Genomic DNA, 16,613 nt, shown 5'->3' with positions numbered 1-16,613 from the left:
GTAAATGGTACCGTACTTTACCGCGCTGTCCACTGTCTGATTTCCCACTGCTGCACTGCTGGTACCATTGCCCCTGATGGCAAAGGAAGCCAGCGCAGTAGAAAGCAAGGCTGCGGCGGCGGAGGGAGCAGAGCCACATTAGCCGATATTTCCTCTCTATAGCGCCAGTTACTGTGACAGGCGGAGTGATACCAGATAACTTTAGATTGTTGTACATTTTGTTGCACATTAAAAAAAAATAAGACATCCCCTGAAAATAAGACCTAGTGTGTTTTTTTGGGGCAAAAAAAATATAAGACAGTGTCTTATTTTCGGGGAAACACGGTATGACCAATGTTTCTGATTGACAGTGGGTCTGAGAGCTAGGAACACACACAGCTGAACATTGCTTAATTCCAAGATTTTCTGCCACAAAGTCAATTAGTGTTCTCACAGCAAGGGGCATTTTACATTTGGACTTCTACAATTGAATTGTGGTCAAAAAGAGGTTAAAAGGTCACAGCATAACTACGGTCAGACTTACCAGGCCGATGCATTTTTTTAATATGCTCCACACGCTGAAATTACTTCTAGAGATCATGGGGGCCGGCAGGGATATCCTAGAAGTCAATGAAGAAAAGTATTAGAATTGCAGAAGCTTGTACATAGAGCACACAAGGACAGAAAGTGATTGCCGTCAAGTCCAGGCCACTTATTTTAGTGGAGGGTATGGGGGGGAAGCAGCCAATTATTACCAAGGACCAAACTCAAGCCATTCCAAAGAATTTCCAAGCCTTCTTGGAAATAACAATCATACCACCATTGACGAAATTAACACTAGAGCCTGCCAGGAGGTTTCTCTATCAAACGTTCAAGCCAATTCAACTAGCATATCTTGATCTACTCTAAACTACTAATCCTATTACAAATAAAGTTCAGCAACAAGCTTTTAGTAGCTTGCACCCATAAACGTGTTGATTTGATCATAACCCAGAATTCATGGCAACAGGTGTACTTAGGGAGCTCAACCGAGTGGCTATCTGTGAATCATTAGGCTGCTAATGTATGCATTTATGTCAGAGCACCCAACGAGGCAACAAATCGCAGCGAAACATGTAGGGTGATGGAGTAGAGAGATACTAGCGGGGAAATGTATTAGAAAGTAGAGCTAGTGTGGAAATAGAAAGTAGAGCTAGCGTGGAAATAGAAAGTAGAGCTAGCGTGGAAATAAAATTAAATTGTGAAAAGATTAAAATAATAATATCAGTAGAGAGGCACAAAAAGAGGAAAAGGGACTAAGCTGAATGTGGAAAGAAGGAAGAGAAAAAAGTTCAATTGAAACTAGCTGGTAAAGAAAAAGGTGAAATTGTTGTGAAGTTCAGCTGAGTCAGGTGAAGGAAAGGTAGAAGAAACCTTAATATAGAATGAAGGATGAAAAGGAGAGAGAGAGAGGAGTAGACAGGACGTCAGATATTAAGCACTAGAGAGAAGCAGATATTCCCTAATGGTGGAATTGCCAGTTGAAGATTTATATTTCCACAGTTCCCACCAATTGGTCTCACATAGTTTGCTATATGAGGTGCAGATGTGTGGAGTGTGGGTAGGGTGCTCGATGTATCCATTTCTGGTAATTCTTGTGAGAAATAAAATTCCCCAAAAATGTATTGAGAAAACAAATAACATTGTGTGTACATTGATAATTGTCCAAAAATGTGTCTTGGATTCCACTCCTTTCTGAAACAGTATCATAAGCACACAGATGAAATAATATGAAAGCATCAGTTACCTACTACCAAGCCAATTAAGTACAGACAGATTATTTACTTGGGTGCAGCAGCCTGCCCTGCCTGTAATACTATTCTAGCAGGTGGTCCTTCCAAGGGGAGCCATTTTATAGAATGTGCCTGCAATGAGACCACTATGGACAAAGTTCTTCCTCTCAGGCTAGGCAAAGCTTTTTGGCTCAAACATTATTTTGGCCCAGTACTTGGGTGGCAACCTACAGGCATAAGGAGTAGTGATGAGCTTGGGCTTGGTGCAAACCCAGTTAGCGGTCAAAACTGTGAACGCTAACCCCTCTCCCAGCCCAATCAGTTACAGCAGGCACATTCCCCCATCTGCAGTTACACATCCGAAAGGGGCAGGGAATGCCCCCACTACAACTGCCACCACTGATTGGGTTGGGAGGAGGGGGTGGCAGTCAACCTAGCCCACTCAAAACTGTGACTGCCACCCCCTCCTCCCAATCCATTCAGTGGTGGCAGTTGTGGTGGGGGCATTCCCTGCCCCTTTGGGACTTTATGTGACCTAGGTTCACACGAAGCCCAGGCTCATAATTAGTAACGAGTTAATGTCCAGTCCCCTTTTTTAAAGCCAACATTGAGTAGCTCAACGTTTGGTTTTAGCTTAGAGGATTGGTCTACCCAAAAGCAATATTTCAGCGATTGCTGGTGTCTAGTTACTCTTATCTCTCAGGAACTCCAGATCTCTTCATAACAGACCCTGGTCCTTTTACGTCCACCATAGAGTCTCACATCTACCATGACATCAGGGGTGGGCAGAAATCTCTCGCGTCCCTGAGAAACATTTAAAATTGTCCCGTGATTAAACTCTCCAGCGGGTCTCATGGACCCTTCCAATGAATGCCTCTAAGCACAAGTTTAAAGCCTAATACCAGTTTATGTTTTCACCTAACAAACCCTAATCCAAATTCTCAGAACCTTGCAATGTCTTAAATTACTAATCCCTACAATTCACTGGGAGACATTTAAAGAGCAAGGCAAAGTACATCCTTGCAAACTAATCAGAACCTGCATCTGGTTATATGTAGGGATGCACCGATGCTACTATTAGAGCCAATACCGAGTATTTGGGCGAGTAGAATGCTACGATACTTACCTTCGATACCGGAACTTCTGGTCAGAGGGACATCTCCCTTTGACCGGCAGTGCCGAGGGAGCATTGAACCGCTTCCTTTTCAATCAGGAAGCCAGGCAGTGGGTTATGACCTGTCTCCCGTCTTCCTGACTGGCTAGGAAGCCAGCTTCACTTGTTGCTAGGCAGCCTGGCTTCCTGACCAATTAGGAAGCCGAACGGCCTGCCACCCAGCTTCCAGATTGGTCAGGAAGCCAGGCAGCCTCGGCAAGTGAATCCGGTGTTCTTTCTATAGAACACCGGCTTCCCAGGCAATCAGGAAGCGGGCCGGGGTCATGACTCGCTACCCAACTTCCTGATAATCGGTCCACAGGTATTGATACTCATGTCGGTGAGTACTGAAAAAAAAATATCGGTACTCGATACCGAAAAACTGGTATCGGTGCATCCCTAGTTATATGTATACTTTATAAAAATGATGCAGGGGCACACCTGTATTGTGATAGCTGCCATCGAAAGCGGGAAGTTTGAAGTTTAAGGGTAGTAATAATAGGTATCACTTATATTCCAAATGCAGACCACGAATGTTTCATCTACCTGCAGGGCCGGCACATCAGTGCAAGTTTTAATTCTATATAGAAATGACTTTAAGAACTAAAATGGTGTAACTCAAGAAGCAGAGAAAAAAATATTTATTACGCACTCAAACTATACTGACATGGTGCAGCTGACTTCTGTAACCTTCCTCCATGGATTGTAGACTCTGAGACCCTCTACTGTACCCTCATTGCTTTATAACAAGCATGTTGCACAACTGATAAACAAGATTTAAACTGTCCACAACCCTACAGGATTATAGAACGCGGGGACATCAAGCCTAGACCTTCATAAACAAATCCACAGTGGCAGCTTTCGTATATCCATCCTGAGAGGTTCCTTTAAAGATTCAACTTTTACTTAACTTGTTTCGGTTATCTTTTATCCTTTAAACCTGGTAGATTTATATTTCTGCTTTTCTATGCCCAAGAATCGAGAAAAAAGAGATCGTGATTGTGTTTACTGAAAGGCCAACCGAGACAAAGCTATAGTTTTTTCATAGTTTTGGATAGGCATGGGAAGAGAAATACAAACGTTAAGTTTTTATTGCTGTTGGGGATATACTACATCACTTCCCGTCCATTTTAGAGTAACAAATAATTAAGGGGTGCTGTTGTCACTGGGACAGGAAGACATATACAGTGATAATATTCTGACAGACCTTACAGCGGAGACCCAGACGAATGGAGAGAGTAATTCTCCCACACACGACAAGCGCTCTAACCGCTCACCACCCCAACTAATAACTTTAAAAAAAGTTTTGCCTGTAGATAGACCTTGACTGTGATTATGACATACAGGGAGGGAGAGTGTTCTTTGGAGGGAATCCCATGTAAAATACACAAGTACACGGTGTCCACTCCTAAACACTGCCACGTCAGCAGAAAAGGGAGACATGAAAGGTCAGGTTGAAGGCCTTCAGTCACATAGACGGGGAAAATACTACACTGGCATAACCTTTTACCTGCATGCTAAAGGTCTAACCTGACAGATTAATGGTTCAGAAAAATAACTTGCACATGGGAAAAACATTCAACTTCCAAAATATATCTAACTAAAAGTCCTAATTCTGAAGGAGAAAAACCCACAGCAACCAAATCACAAGAAACTCCAACCAGGAGGTGATGAATTTTGGCTACTACAGGTAAACTACACTTCAGAATAAGCACCATTTAATGAATGACGCCTTATTGTTCATAAAGGTAGGCGGTTGTGAAATAAACAGCTCTTTAGTCATATCTGCATGGCTATAAAACACAGGGACTAATATCTAGGTATTTTCCCAGCTGTAATCTCTACAAGCCCTGAACTCCACTGTGGCACTAAGTGACATCACCAATCATTTCCCTTTTAAATAGATTATTGCAGTCCTTCTATAGCAGGGGTAGGCAATCTTTGCCACTCCAGCTGATATGGAACTACTGTGACAGTCCCAGGCAAAACACCTAGAAGCACGATAGGAATTTTAGATTCACCACAGCTAGAGTGCCGAGGTTCAGCACCCCAGGTGTATAGGTTTCAGTGGATTAGCAGAACTCGGTGCACAGCCCACTAAAACAAGCATGGAGCCAACAGTCATAAGTGCAAAAAATTACTGTACTGGCTTTATGGCGTAGGCCTTGTGAGTCTGGAGGAACAGCACAACCTTGCATTGAGGCTATTCAACCTGAACCCATCTCTAAAGTACTGTAATATACAGCTTTAACACACAGCATTTACGTGTCCTAACTTCAAGCACAAAACCCCATAATAAGGAGCTCAGTCTCTGACAGCCCTACACCATAAAGCCATATCTTGCCCTGGGAAGGGCCAAGAAGCCTGAAATAGCTACATGCAAGTTGGTAATACTGGCTCGGTACACTTATGGCTATATCTGTGCTAAACTCCAGCAGTTCTGGAAGCCCAGATGGCTAAAGGGGGCAAAAAAAGAATGATTTGCATGAATCTGCCCGCTTACTCATATGCAGACACTGAGCTCCTTGTTTTTGGGTTTTGTGCTGGAAGTGAGGATATGCAAATTCCTTCTGTTATATGAAGGGAATGCTGCACCTTACAGTACTTTAGAGGTGGGCTTTTCAGTTATTTTCATACAGTTTACGGCGACCTTAATGGTTGTACTGTTCCTCATGTTAGTGTAAGCTTCCCCTGGGTGCTACAATGTCTTCCACAATGCAAACTGCAACCACAAACTGTGGCTTCTACCAAAACTGACCCTAGACTGTGTGAAGGAATGTAGTAAAGATATTAGAGAGTCCTCCAGGGCAGTGAACAACTCAATTTACAGTATACGTTAGCACTCGTAAAACAGACACAACTGGTTTGTCCACCGGTCTAACCTGTGTGTCACCTGGTATACCACCACAAAGGCTAAAAGGGCAGATCCCTGAAGCTGACATCACACTCAATAAGCTTGCAGAGGACCCCAGGACCTCCACTCCTCTTTTGTGCAAATTGCAAATTTACACCCTAAAACTCTGCTTCAAAGCACCTCCTCACACCTCACAGACTCCCCACTGGAATGAAGCCACCCATCATATATATGGACCAACAACAAGGACTGCTGGTTGGGGGGGGGGAATTCATCCATGGAGTGACCCAACTTTCTGGGCTCCCAGGGTGCTCTACAAACCAAGTGTTTGCAAGTACCTCCAGGTGTTTGCATACAGTAAAACTTTGACTTCAGTTTGTACTAATACCTCTCGTCATTTCTAGTCTTCAGTTTTAGTAGAAGTTTACCAGTTTTAAAATTCATACATGTACACTTTAGAGCAGGGTTAGGCAACCCCGGCACTTTAGCTGGAGTGAAACCACAAATTCCATCATGGATCTGCCTCTGGGAGTCATGCCTGTGGCTGTCAAGGTCTTTGCAATTCCCCCCAAATCTGACATTTCATTCTTTGGTAGATGTGTCGAGTTAAAGCATGCAACATTTTCTCTTGTGTATTTGATTAGTGAGATCTCTGTGCGGAGTTTCTGAGTCTGCCTAACTGCTGTGCCCATTATGAGTGGTTGTCACCAACCCCGCACTAAGTTCCAGAGTCTGCACATCTACTGTGCCCATTATGAGGGGTTACTACCATCCCTGTGCTGAGTTCCATGAAGGACTCCCACCATCCCAGTGCTGAGTTCCCGGGTGAGTACACCTGTGCCCATTATGAAGGACTTTCACCATCCCGGTGCTGAGTTCCTAAGTCTCTAATACGGCTGTGCCCATTATGATGGTCTCCCTCCATCCCTGTGCTGAGTTCCTAGGTCTGTACACCTGCTGTGCCCATTTTGAGGAGCTCCCACCATCCCTGAGCTGAGTTGTCAGCAAAGACTCCCAAGTGGACAGAAATTATGGCAATGAAATTTCACTGCAGGATTTCTCAGCCCACCACCTACCATCTATATCTGAACTGTCACTTTGGGTGGACAATAGAAACTTTAACAGCCTATACCCACATTAGGACAGAACTGATTGTTTTGCTGCAGAATATAAAGGGGTAGAGAAAGGATAAAGTTATTCTTTATGCAATCTACCGTTCTCTAGCAATTCAGTAGGCTGAGTTACAGACAGAAGTTCTAGACAGAAAAAAGCATTCCATGTCCTATTATCAATGACACATCACACACACACACACAGGATCTTCACTCCTCTATTACTTATAAATGAAATAAAAAGTCACCTGTGTTTCTTCACTCCATTCTCCTGGAGGCTTCCCTCCTCGTCGGGCGTCATGCTTTGGTTGGTGAGGGTCATGTCGGCGAGCCGCTGGTTAGTGTCGGCAAACTCTGCAGAGGAATTGTCAGAGTCTGTGCCTGTTGGGGAGAGGATGGAAAGTGTGACGTGCGGGTGTCACTGAACTCTGCTGAAGCAGAAGGACAGCCTATTATTTGTGTTTTATTTTTTTGGTTTCACAAGCCTTGAAGATATTGTGCAAGAAGAAGTGACACCGTGTTCTGGCACACCACAGTTAAAGTCCAGACTTTACGCGTTGTCTGATGATTTTTTACAGGTACGACATTCCTTCTGCAGTGATTATGATAAGGCTTTGGCAATGTCAGCTTGACATGCAGGAATACTGTACAATTTAAAGATATAATATGGTCACACAGCTGCACACTTGGCAAGAATTACAAAAAAATTACATATATGGATTGCCACACATGCCACTCTGTCATTTAACTTTGTTATAAATGATATTTATATTTGTATGCAGCCAAACATGTTCTGCATGCCAAATACAATCTAACTGCCTGCAAACCATGGTAGCAGTATTAAAGCTGAATACACCACAGTAATATATACATGGGAACTGCTTTACCTGCCAAAGGATTTGTTGTTCTATTTAGACAGCCTGGTGACTCACACATTCGCTAATCAAATAGGAGACAAAACTTTTTTCCTATTAGTTATAGAATAAGGGCCGTTTTAGAGAAAGCAAACTTATTATTTGTGCCCCCTCCCCAACCTAAATGATTCCACCCTTGCTCCTCGCAGATCGATATTTAACGAGATCCGAGGGCCACTGCTCTGCTGTTTGTTGATATGCAGTGTACTGATAAAGTCACCCGGGTCTCTCCTCCTGTTACATGTGCGCGGCCACAGAGCCTCATTGGCTTCTAGTTCTGGCCTTCCCTTTTACGTAAACACACAAAAAGTATTTAAATGCTTACTTGAAGTGTTTTTTTCCCCCGTAAATGATTTTCAGTCACTTGCAATGTGCCTTTAAACCTACTAGAAAAATTGAATAGTCAATTGCCTAGCACAGCCCCCTCCCCACGTTATAGCTGTCTCCATCCAATGAATGTCCTTGCTGGGCCAGCTCCTCTACAACTCCTCATTATGTAGCTACTGGGGAAGAAATGAAGGGGAATGCTATTGAGCCTTGGTTCTCAACTGGTGGGTTGTGACCCAAAAGTGGGTCACGACCCTGTTTTCAATGGGTTGCCGCAAGTCTTCCACTTTTCTAGTTGAGAGGCTCCTCAGCCTCCCAATGGCGGAGCATGTCAGCTTGAGGTGGGGTGGGATGGGGCTATGGCTGTGAGAGAGCTCCATCTATACATGCATTGCTTACAGCTCCCTCACGTGTCCTATAGAGGTGCCATGGTGACAGCACATTCTGCCTCCCCGCACTCCTACAGGGCACGCAAGGGAGCCGTACAAGCAATGCACATATGTATGGAGCTCTGCCACAGCAGAGCAGCCCACACTGGACCCCAGACTGAGGATCCACTCCAGATCCACATATAACCTTATGGTAGATTGCTGTTGAAATGAATGATCTAGCAACAAGGTCTTTGTAAAGTGAGAGTGTTGCTTTGCCCTGTAAAGCAGAAGTTTGGTTTTGTATCGGTGTGACAAAGAATTATTCACGGCTCGCAGACAGCTGTACCACACAGCCTGTTCCCGTATGACCTCCTGGAATGTTTGTTTCCTCTACTGCGACATAAATACTAGGGTTACTATCAGGCATTCTGCACTGTATGCTCAAATATCTATGTCGACTGGCAAAGTTGCACTCAACGTTTTAGTGCCAATTAAGATTTGAAACTGTTATGATAAGATGTACAGAGACAAAAGATGGACTTTACAATTCCAGTCAATGTGCAAGTGGTACGAAGAGTGTATACTGACCAGAGATAACAGTATAGTCTGGATTATAGGAGAGATAATATGATAGAGAGGTAATAATACAGTCTTGGGCATAAACAGGAACCATCCAACCACCCTTCAGGTATCTTCAAGGGTCTTCATAATCTCCCAGGATTCAGAAGCAGCTGGAGTGTGTGTGTGTGTGTGTGTGGGGATGGGGCGGGGGTGTTGTGACCACATTGTAGGCATTGTCCTGCATCATCTTCAATTTAATGATTTCTCTTATTCAGCCCCAGCGTGGATGGGTGAATCTAATTTCTCTTGTTCAGCCCCAGCGTGGATGGGTGAACCTAATGATTTATCTCGTTCAGCCCCAGTGTGGATGGGTGAACCTCATGATTTCGCTCATTCAGCCCCAGTGTGGATGGGTGAACCTAATGATTTCTCTCGTTGAGCCCCAGTGTGGATGGGTGAACCTAATGATTTCCCTCGTTGAGCCCCAGTGTGTATGGGTGAACCTAATGATTTCTCTCGTTGAGCGCCAGTGTGAATGGGTGAACCTAATGATCTCTCTCGTTGAGCCGCAGTGTGTATGGGTGAACCTAATGGTTTCGCTCGTTGAGCCCCAGTGTGTATGGGTGAACCTAATGATTTCGCTCGTTGAGCCCCAGTGTGTATGGGTGAACCTAATGATTTCTCTCGTTGAGCCCCAGTGTGTATGGGTGAACCTCATGATTTCGCTCGTTGAGCCCCAGTGTGTATGGGTGAACCTCATGATTTCTCTTGCTCAGCCCCAATGTGTATGGGTGAACCTAATGATTTCTCTTGTTCAGCCCCAGTGTGTATGGGTGAGCCTAATGAATCCTCTCAGCCCGTGTGTATGGGTGAATCTAATGATTGCTCTTAGCCCCAGTGTGTATGGATGAATCTAATGATTTCTCTTGTTCAGCCCCAGCATGATTGGATAAATTTGTAACCAAATCCAAATCTACAGTTTGAAATGAGGCAATGACCTTCACTTGAGCTTAAGATAATATGAGGGGCCTACTACATATTTTGTTTTGTGCCATTTTTATTGCCCAATTCCTGTTTACTAAATCGCACCCGTCGCAAATTTAAAAAAAAAAACCAGTAAAATGAAGCGATTACCGCTTGCCACGCCATCGAAAAGCTTAATGAAAAATCTTCTGCATTGGACACTTCCAAGAACATGGGATGCCGACATCCCCCGCTGTGCTCTGTGGTTTCATCCACTGTCCCCCCTACGTCACTCCAGGATATGGTACTGATGTAGGTCTGGCAGAAGGAACCACAGAATGCCGCAGAGACATCAAACCCACCCAAAAGCGTCATGAATGCTGAAGTTTCTTTAGTAAGATTATCCCTGGAAGACAGTGGAGTGGCAGTGCATACAACAGTAGGGATGTGTATTAAAACTTTTCATTGCAGCAATGGCTTAGTTACAATTTTTTTTGAATGACCATGTTGATTTAAAGTGCTTCTGCTGTTGGTGTTCAAGTCTACTTTAGAAAACTCACCTGCTTGCTGGTTATCCTCCCTGTAATAAGCGGTCCTAGCAGTTCATGCCAGTGCTCCTGCCCCCACTGGCTGCCTAGGAGTGTACTACCAGGTTCTGATGCCTGAGGGCAAAGATCTCTGAGCATTAATGTAGAAACTATTTTACAGCTTGCAAAATAAAGGAATAAAATATTAAAACAGCCCAACTTCGGAAAAAGCTCAACGCAGAAAAAAGTACCATTACCCAAAGCCAAAACAAAAAAAAAGGTCTTACTGGGGCAACGCTGCACCAAAGTACGCATTAATTCTAACAATTCTTCGGTCGTCTCTGGAAACGCACTTTGTTTTCCAGGTGATGAGATTATTATTCGGGCACGGAGATTTGCGCTTGAAATTCTTTTGGCAGATGCTAAATATTCGGTTTACTTATTCATTTATTACCTCTTTTGCATTTTGCTGACAAGACCTGACGAGTGCTGTACTCTTAATATTCAGAGCTTGTTAAAGTAAAGGGATGACTGTGTTTGGTATGCTATAGATAATATCTACAAATTCATATAGACTCTGACGGAGGGAGAAGCGGGCCGGAAAGGTGAAATATGAGCTGGGACATGAGATTAGCAACAATGAGGAAAAGGTATCCAAAAGGTATCATGTATTATTTATTGAAGAGATGCAAAATTATATTTCAGCAGATAAATACAGAAGATCTCAGGACTAAGTAAGAAGTGAGGTATTGTTTAAAACCCAGCAGATAATGAGTTTACTTTTTTCAAACTGCATCTGAGCCTAAAACGTTTAAAAAAAAATATTTGGCTAGAGTATGGAAGGGTTAGTATCTGTCAGGTTCTTACTTACTTATGGTGTCCTTGCTAGGGGGGATTAATTTTTTCTATTTATCCTGGTGACCATTGCCACCAGGATCGAAAATCCAAAATATTGAGCTTCCAATATGGATTTCCCTCACTTTAGAGAGATCTAAACGTAAAAAAACTTAAAAGGAAATCTCCCCAATATACATAGGTGGCAGAAAATCTGACAGGGATACGAACCCTTCCTACTATACCCAAAAGGAAAAATGAAGTAGTACTAAATGCTAGGTGTTTTTTTTTACCTTACTGCATTCTCTGCATGAAGGTAAAAAATGCTCAGAATCTTACCAAAACACTTACTTGTGTGAACCCAAACACTTATTTGTGGTTGCTTGTCACCTCCGCTGGGCCCAGTAAGATATGCGGCATTCCCCCAACTTTCTGGTTGTGAGGAAGGATACCGAGCGCAAGACTTGGCGCACGCTGTGTGTATCTATACATGCATTTAAAGAGGATGAGAAATAAAGAAAAAACTTTGAAGAAGAATAGTGAAGGCATGTAACAGTGGGCCTCCTCATCATAAAAATAATAAAAATATGAAGGTTTAATATCACTTTAAAGCTGAACTCTGGGGAAAAAATAACAGATTTACCCCACTGCAAGGGTTTACGGTCTTGGGGGTTATCAATAAGGTGATCCCACTTGCCTTATTCCTTACTTCTCCAGCAGCCGGCATTCTCCTTTGCTGTCCAGTGCTGGGAAATGAGAACAGGCTCTCAGGGTCCACCCATACAAAGCAAGAATGCTGATCCTGCATTGTACGGGATGACACCAGAGGCCTGTACCCCAGGGGAATGGTCACAGGAAGACCATGCTGATCCTGCATTGTACGGGATGACATCAGAGGCCTGCACCCCAGGGGAATGGTCACGGGAAGACCATGCTGATCCTGCATTGTACGGGATGATGCCAGAGGCCTGCACCCCAGGGGAATGGTCACAGGAAGACCATGCTGATCCTGCATTGTACGGGATGACATCAGAGGCCTGCACCCAAGGGGAATGGTCACAGGAAGACCATGCTGGTCCTGGATTTTACGGGATGACATCAGAGGGCTGCAGATCAGGGGAATGGTAACAGGAAGACCATGCTGGTAGTGGATTTTACGGGATGACGCCAGAGGGCTGCACCCCAGGGGAATGGTCAGAGGAAGACCATGCTGGTCCTGCATTTTATGGGATGACGCCAGAGGGCTGCACCGCAGAGGAATGGTCACAAGAAGACAATGCTGGTCCTGCATTTTATGGGATGACGCCAGAGGGCTGCACCCCAGGGGAATGGTCACAGGAAGACCATGCTGGCCCTGCATTTTATGGGATGACGCCAGAGGGCTGCACCCCAGGGGAATGGTCACAGGAAGACCATGCTGGTCCTGCATTTTATGGGATGACATCAGAGGGCTGCAGACCAGGGGAATGATTACAGAAGACCATGCTGGTCCTGCATTTTATGGTCACAGGGAGACCATGCTGGTATTGGTTTTTACAGGATGATGCCAGAGGGCTACACCCCAGGGCAATTGTCACAGGAAGACCATGCTGGTCCTGCATTTTATGGGATGACATCAGAGGGCTGCAGACCAGGGGAATGATTACAGAAGACCATGCTGGTCCTCTTTTGGACCATTTTATGGGATGACGCCAGAGGCCTGCACCCCAGGGGAATGGTCACAGGAAGACCATGCTGATCCTGCATTGTACGGGATGACATCAGAGGCCTGCACCCCAGGGGAATGGTCACAGGAAGACCATGCTGGTCCTGCATTTTATGGGATGACATCAGAGGGCTGCAGACCAGGGGAATGATTACAGAAGACCATGCTGGTCCTGCATTTTATGGGATGACATCAGAGGGCTACACCCCAGGGGAATGGTCACAGGAAGACCATGCTGGTCCTGGATTTTACTGGATGATGTCGGAGGACAGCAACCAGACGCAGAGGAAGTCTGAGGAGTGAGTAATAAAGGTAAGTATATCACCTCATTCACCCATTGCTTGAATTCCTATAAAATTGGCCACAATTCCAGCCATGTATGGCAAAAAATATAAATATTTCTGGAACTTGCTCACTTACCTGTAACGGCATCAAAAAACTCCTCCTCGCTGTTCATCCTTCTCTGCTGGGTTGTCTTCTGACCGGGACAATCACTGCATCTTCTCGGGGATTCCACAATCCAGCTGTGTGTTATCTAGGACCGCGCCCGCCTGAATTCCCTCTGATGCTAACAGATAAAAGAAAAAAAAAATTACGTTTTCAGTTTTTGAACTCTCATACACGCACAGAACTCATCCAAGCACATTGCAAACATCCATTTTGCCGCCTTTTATTTTTGCCAAATTGTTTTGATAAAAGTTCTTGCTGATGCCTAGAAGGGCTGAAGCATGAGAGTGCTAAGATCCTTATCTGTTGTTCCTTCCTCACCAGATTAATCAATCTTGCTGATTATGTAAAGTCTGGGTGAAGTTTCTTGTTGCCAAACAGTTACCCAAGGCAGAAACAGCAAACCAACAAGACGTGTGATTAGATCGCCAACGGAAATATGAATCTTTGTATGCAGGGCCCTTCCTAATCTAGATAAAGGCGAGGATTCCTTTAAACTCAAACATCCTCATCTGAAAGAACAAATCAAAATTCAGAGGGAACTATGTGGTAATGTTTAAACATGAGGGTGGCCACAAGCTGGCAGATACCTCGCTGAGAATGATGGGAAAAATGAACCTATCCTCCAGCAAGTCAATGGGATCTGCTGCAATTCTTGCCCGGAGGCGTTGCGGTGCACATGTGCCCCTATTCTCTCTCAAGCAAAACTCCATCAAACTGATAGACACTGCTTTACCTGCCAAAGGATTCGTCATTGTGTACAGCCAGTCTTGTGGTTTACACACATTTATTTTTTTTACACAGTGTGGCCTGACAGATGACACACGTAGATTCTAATCAGGCAATTCATCATCCTGCTTCATCAATGAGGCTTCCTACATTGCCTCCAGACTCTCGACTGGACAGGGAATCAGCATCAGCACCTCTCTCTGTGCAGAAAGGAAGCCAACCCATGCAATAGTAATAAACCAAGAAATAGCATAGCAAGAATGGCTGAATAGTGCCACACATTAGGTAAAACCGGTGTGTTTAGCGATCCCACTGTTAGGGGTCATGCACAGGGGCGCCTGGGAATGTATAAAGTAAAAAAAAGGCGTATTTCTCTGCCAAAGCTGCTGTGTACAGCCACCCAAAAGTCAATGGCTGCATGCGGGTATATGCCAATACATAAGCATGCGTAAAGAAAAAGTATCTTGCCGCGGACGTTCGTACGCATGCGTGTGTCCACCTACAGCCTTTGGTTTCTATGGGTAGCTGTACACAGCACTTATGGCTCCCGGTTCAGGGAAATACCTGAATTTTTCATTGTACAACCCCTTGTAGCATGCAAATACAAATGCGTTTTGAGAGTTCACAAGGTTCACAGGGTCCCCCTTCATCAGGGCTCATTCCTGTCGAACACAGCAAGCGCTGGACTGGGTAAATTCCTAAGGATCCCGAGGGGCAATCAGTATGATCACTCCAGATATCATCGGATTTGACTTTTATATCAGATCTTGGATGTGGCAGCACCCTGTCAGGGGAAGGACTTTTTTTCCATACGATCACGTAACAAAACCGCTTGCAAGGCAATCGTAAACGGCACACACATCCATTCTAATCCAAATGGGAGTTGCTCTTTAACTTTATGGTGATTTACTGCCTTTCCTGAGTTTCTTTCCTCCTCCATTCACATAACAAATTCGTACTTTTTGTCAACTTTTCATCCTACAAGAGTTTCCAAGTGAGCAGCTGTTACCGCGGCAACCTGTGTTGTCTTAATGGGGCAGCCATTTTAATTTCCCCAGGGAGAGGGACGAATGACAACTCCAAAATACACGTTAAACAAAACAGAAAAATAGATTCAGATTTCCCCGGGGCCGAGAAGTACAAAGAATACCTTTTTTTCTTTCTGACTGGCAAATGGATGGGAATTGTTAATGCAGCACAATCATCATTTTATGGTGCCTGTGCCAGAACTTCCGACAAAGAGTGAAACAGACTAATTTAATGACTTGAAGTAGACCTGTCATCATAACAAACCCTGCTATGCTTCCTATTCCACTTCCTGAAAGTTTCAAAAGTTTAAAGAAGACATGAAATACTTTCCCTCAATGCAGATCAACAAATCCATGATCTCAGAGAGGCCAGCCGCATCATTAAATGCCTAGGAACTTGTTCCTGTGAACTCAATCTGAATTGTGCTCCTTGCCATCAGAGAGGACCATGTGACCAAATGCCTAGGTACTTGTTCATTTGAACTCAATCTGAATTGTGCTCCTTGCCATCAGAGAGAACCATGTGACCAAATGCTTAGGTACTTGTTCATGTGAACTCAATCTGAATTGTGATCCTTGCCATCAGAGAGGACCATGTGACTAAATGGCTAGGCACCTGGACACAAGGCCAGCCGCTATAACAAGCCCAGAGCAGTAGATCTGCAGTTGCAATACATTATTTAGGGCTAACGTTTGCTCTTACAGGGTGAGCAGGGTATCAGGGGATGCATTATACCTGTATCTGCCTCTGGGAGTCACGCCTGTGGATGTCAAGAGTCTTGCAATGTCTCATGGGATTTGTAGTTTCACCACAGCTGGAGGGCCAAATTTTGGCTACCTCTGCATTAAACTATGTAGGGATGATTTCAAATAAATTATTTTTACAGGGTTATTAAATCCCTTCCCCCCTGCACTGCAAGTGTCAACTGCTCATTTTTGCGTAGGGTCAATAATAACAAAGTTATACTCACCCGATCGTCCGAGCTTGCCCGGGTGTGTGGTCTCCTCCGCTGCAGTGATGGTATGTCTCTTGGCGTCCTTATCCCCTTTACACTGTCTATAGAACATGATGACTCCGGGACCTTAGACCACTCCAACGGAGGAGGAGAGAGGCTCCAGAGCAAGCAAGCTACGAGCAAGCCGGCTTGGAAGATCGGATGAGTATAACTTTTTTTTATTTTTGACCCTAGGCAAAAACAAGCACTTAACCCTTGCAGTGCCGGGTAGCCACAGTGCAAGAGTTAATCAAATCTTTACCCAGAGTTCTTCTCTAAGTGGACCTGCTAACTAAATATGGTTAGTACGCGTAGAGCCACTTCCTTTCTATATACACTCCA

The 16,613-nt window shown here is 44.4% G+C and overlaps 1 protein-coding gene across 1 annotated transcript in view; it reads right to left on the bottom strand.

The window, feature by feature from the left end:
• OSBPL2 (oxysterol binding protein like 2) overlaps positions 1–13,629 on the bottom strand; it is a 31,457-nt gene extending 17,828 nt beyond the window's left edge. The window contains exons 1-3 of the mRNA XM_018559759.1: positions 13,493–13,629; positions 7,119–7,251; positions 524–599 (exon numbers count right to left, since the gene is read on the bottom strand). Coding sequence (XP_018415261.1) covers positions 524–599; positions 7,119–7,251; positions 13,493–13,529 — 246 coding nt within the window. The 5' untranslated portion in view covers positions 13,530–13,629. The remainder of the gene's footprint in view (positions 1–523; positions 600–7,118; positions 7,252–13,492) is intronic.
• Positions 13,630–16,613: the final 2,984 nt, after the last annotated feature.

This window comes from Nanorana parkeri, unplaced genomic scaffold, assembly GCF_000935625.1.
Source record: "Nanorana parkeri isolate BGI_ZX_2015 unplaced genomic scaffold, ASM93562v1 scaffold17, whole genome shotgun sequence".
Taxonomy (NCBI): Eukaryota; Metazoa; Chordata; class Amphibia; order Anura; family Dicroglossidae; genus Nanorana; species Nanorana parkeri.
The sequence above is the reverse complement of the archived record's forward strand: the minus strand, read 5'-3'. Positions and strand labels throughout refer to the sequence as shown.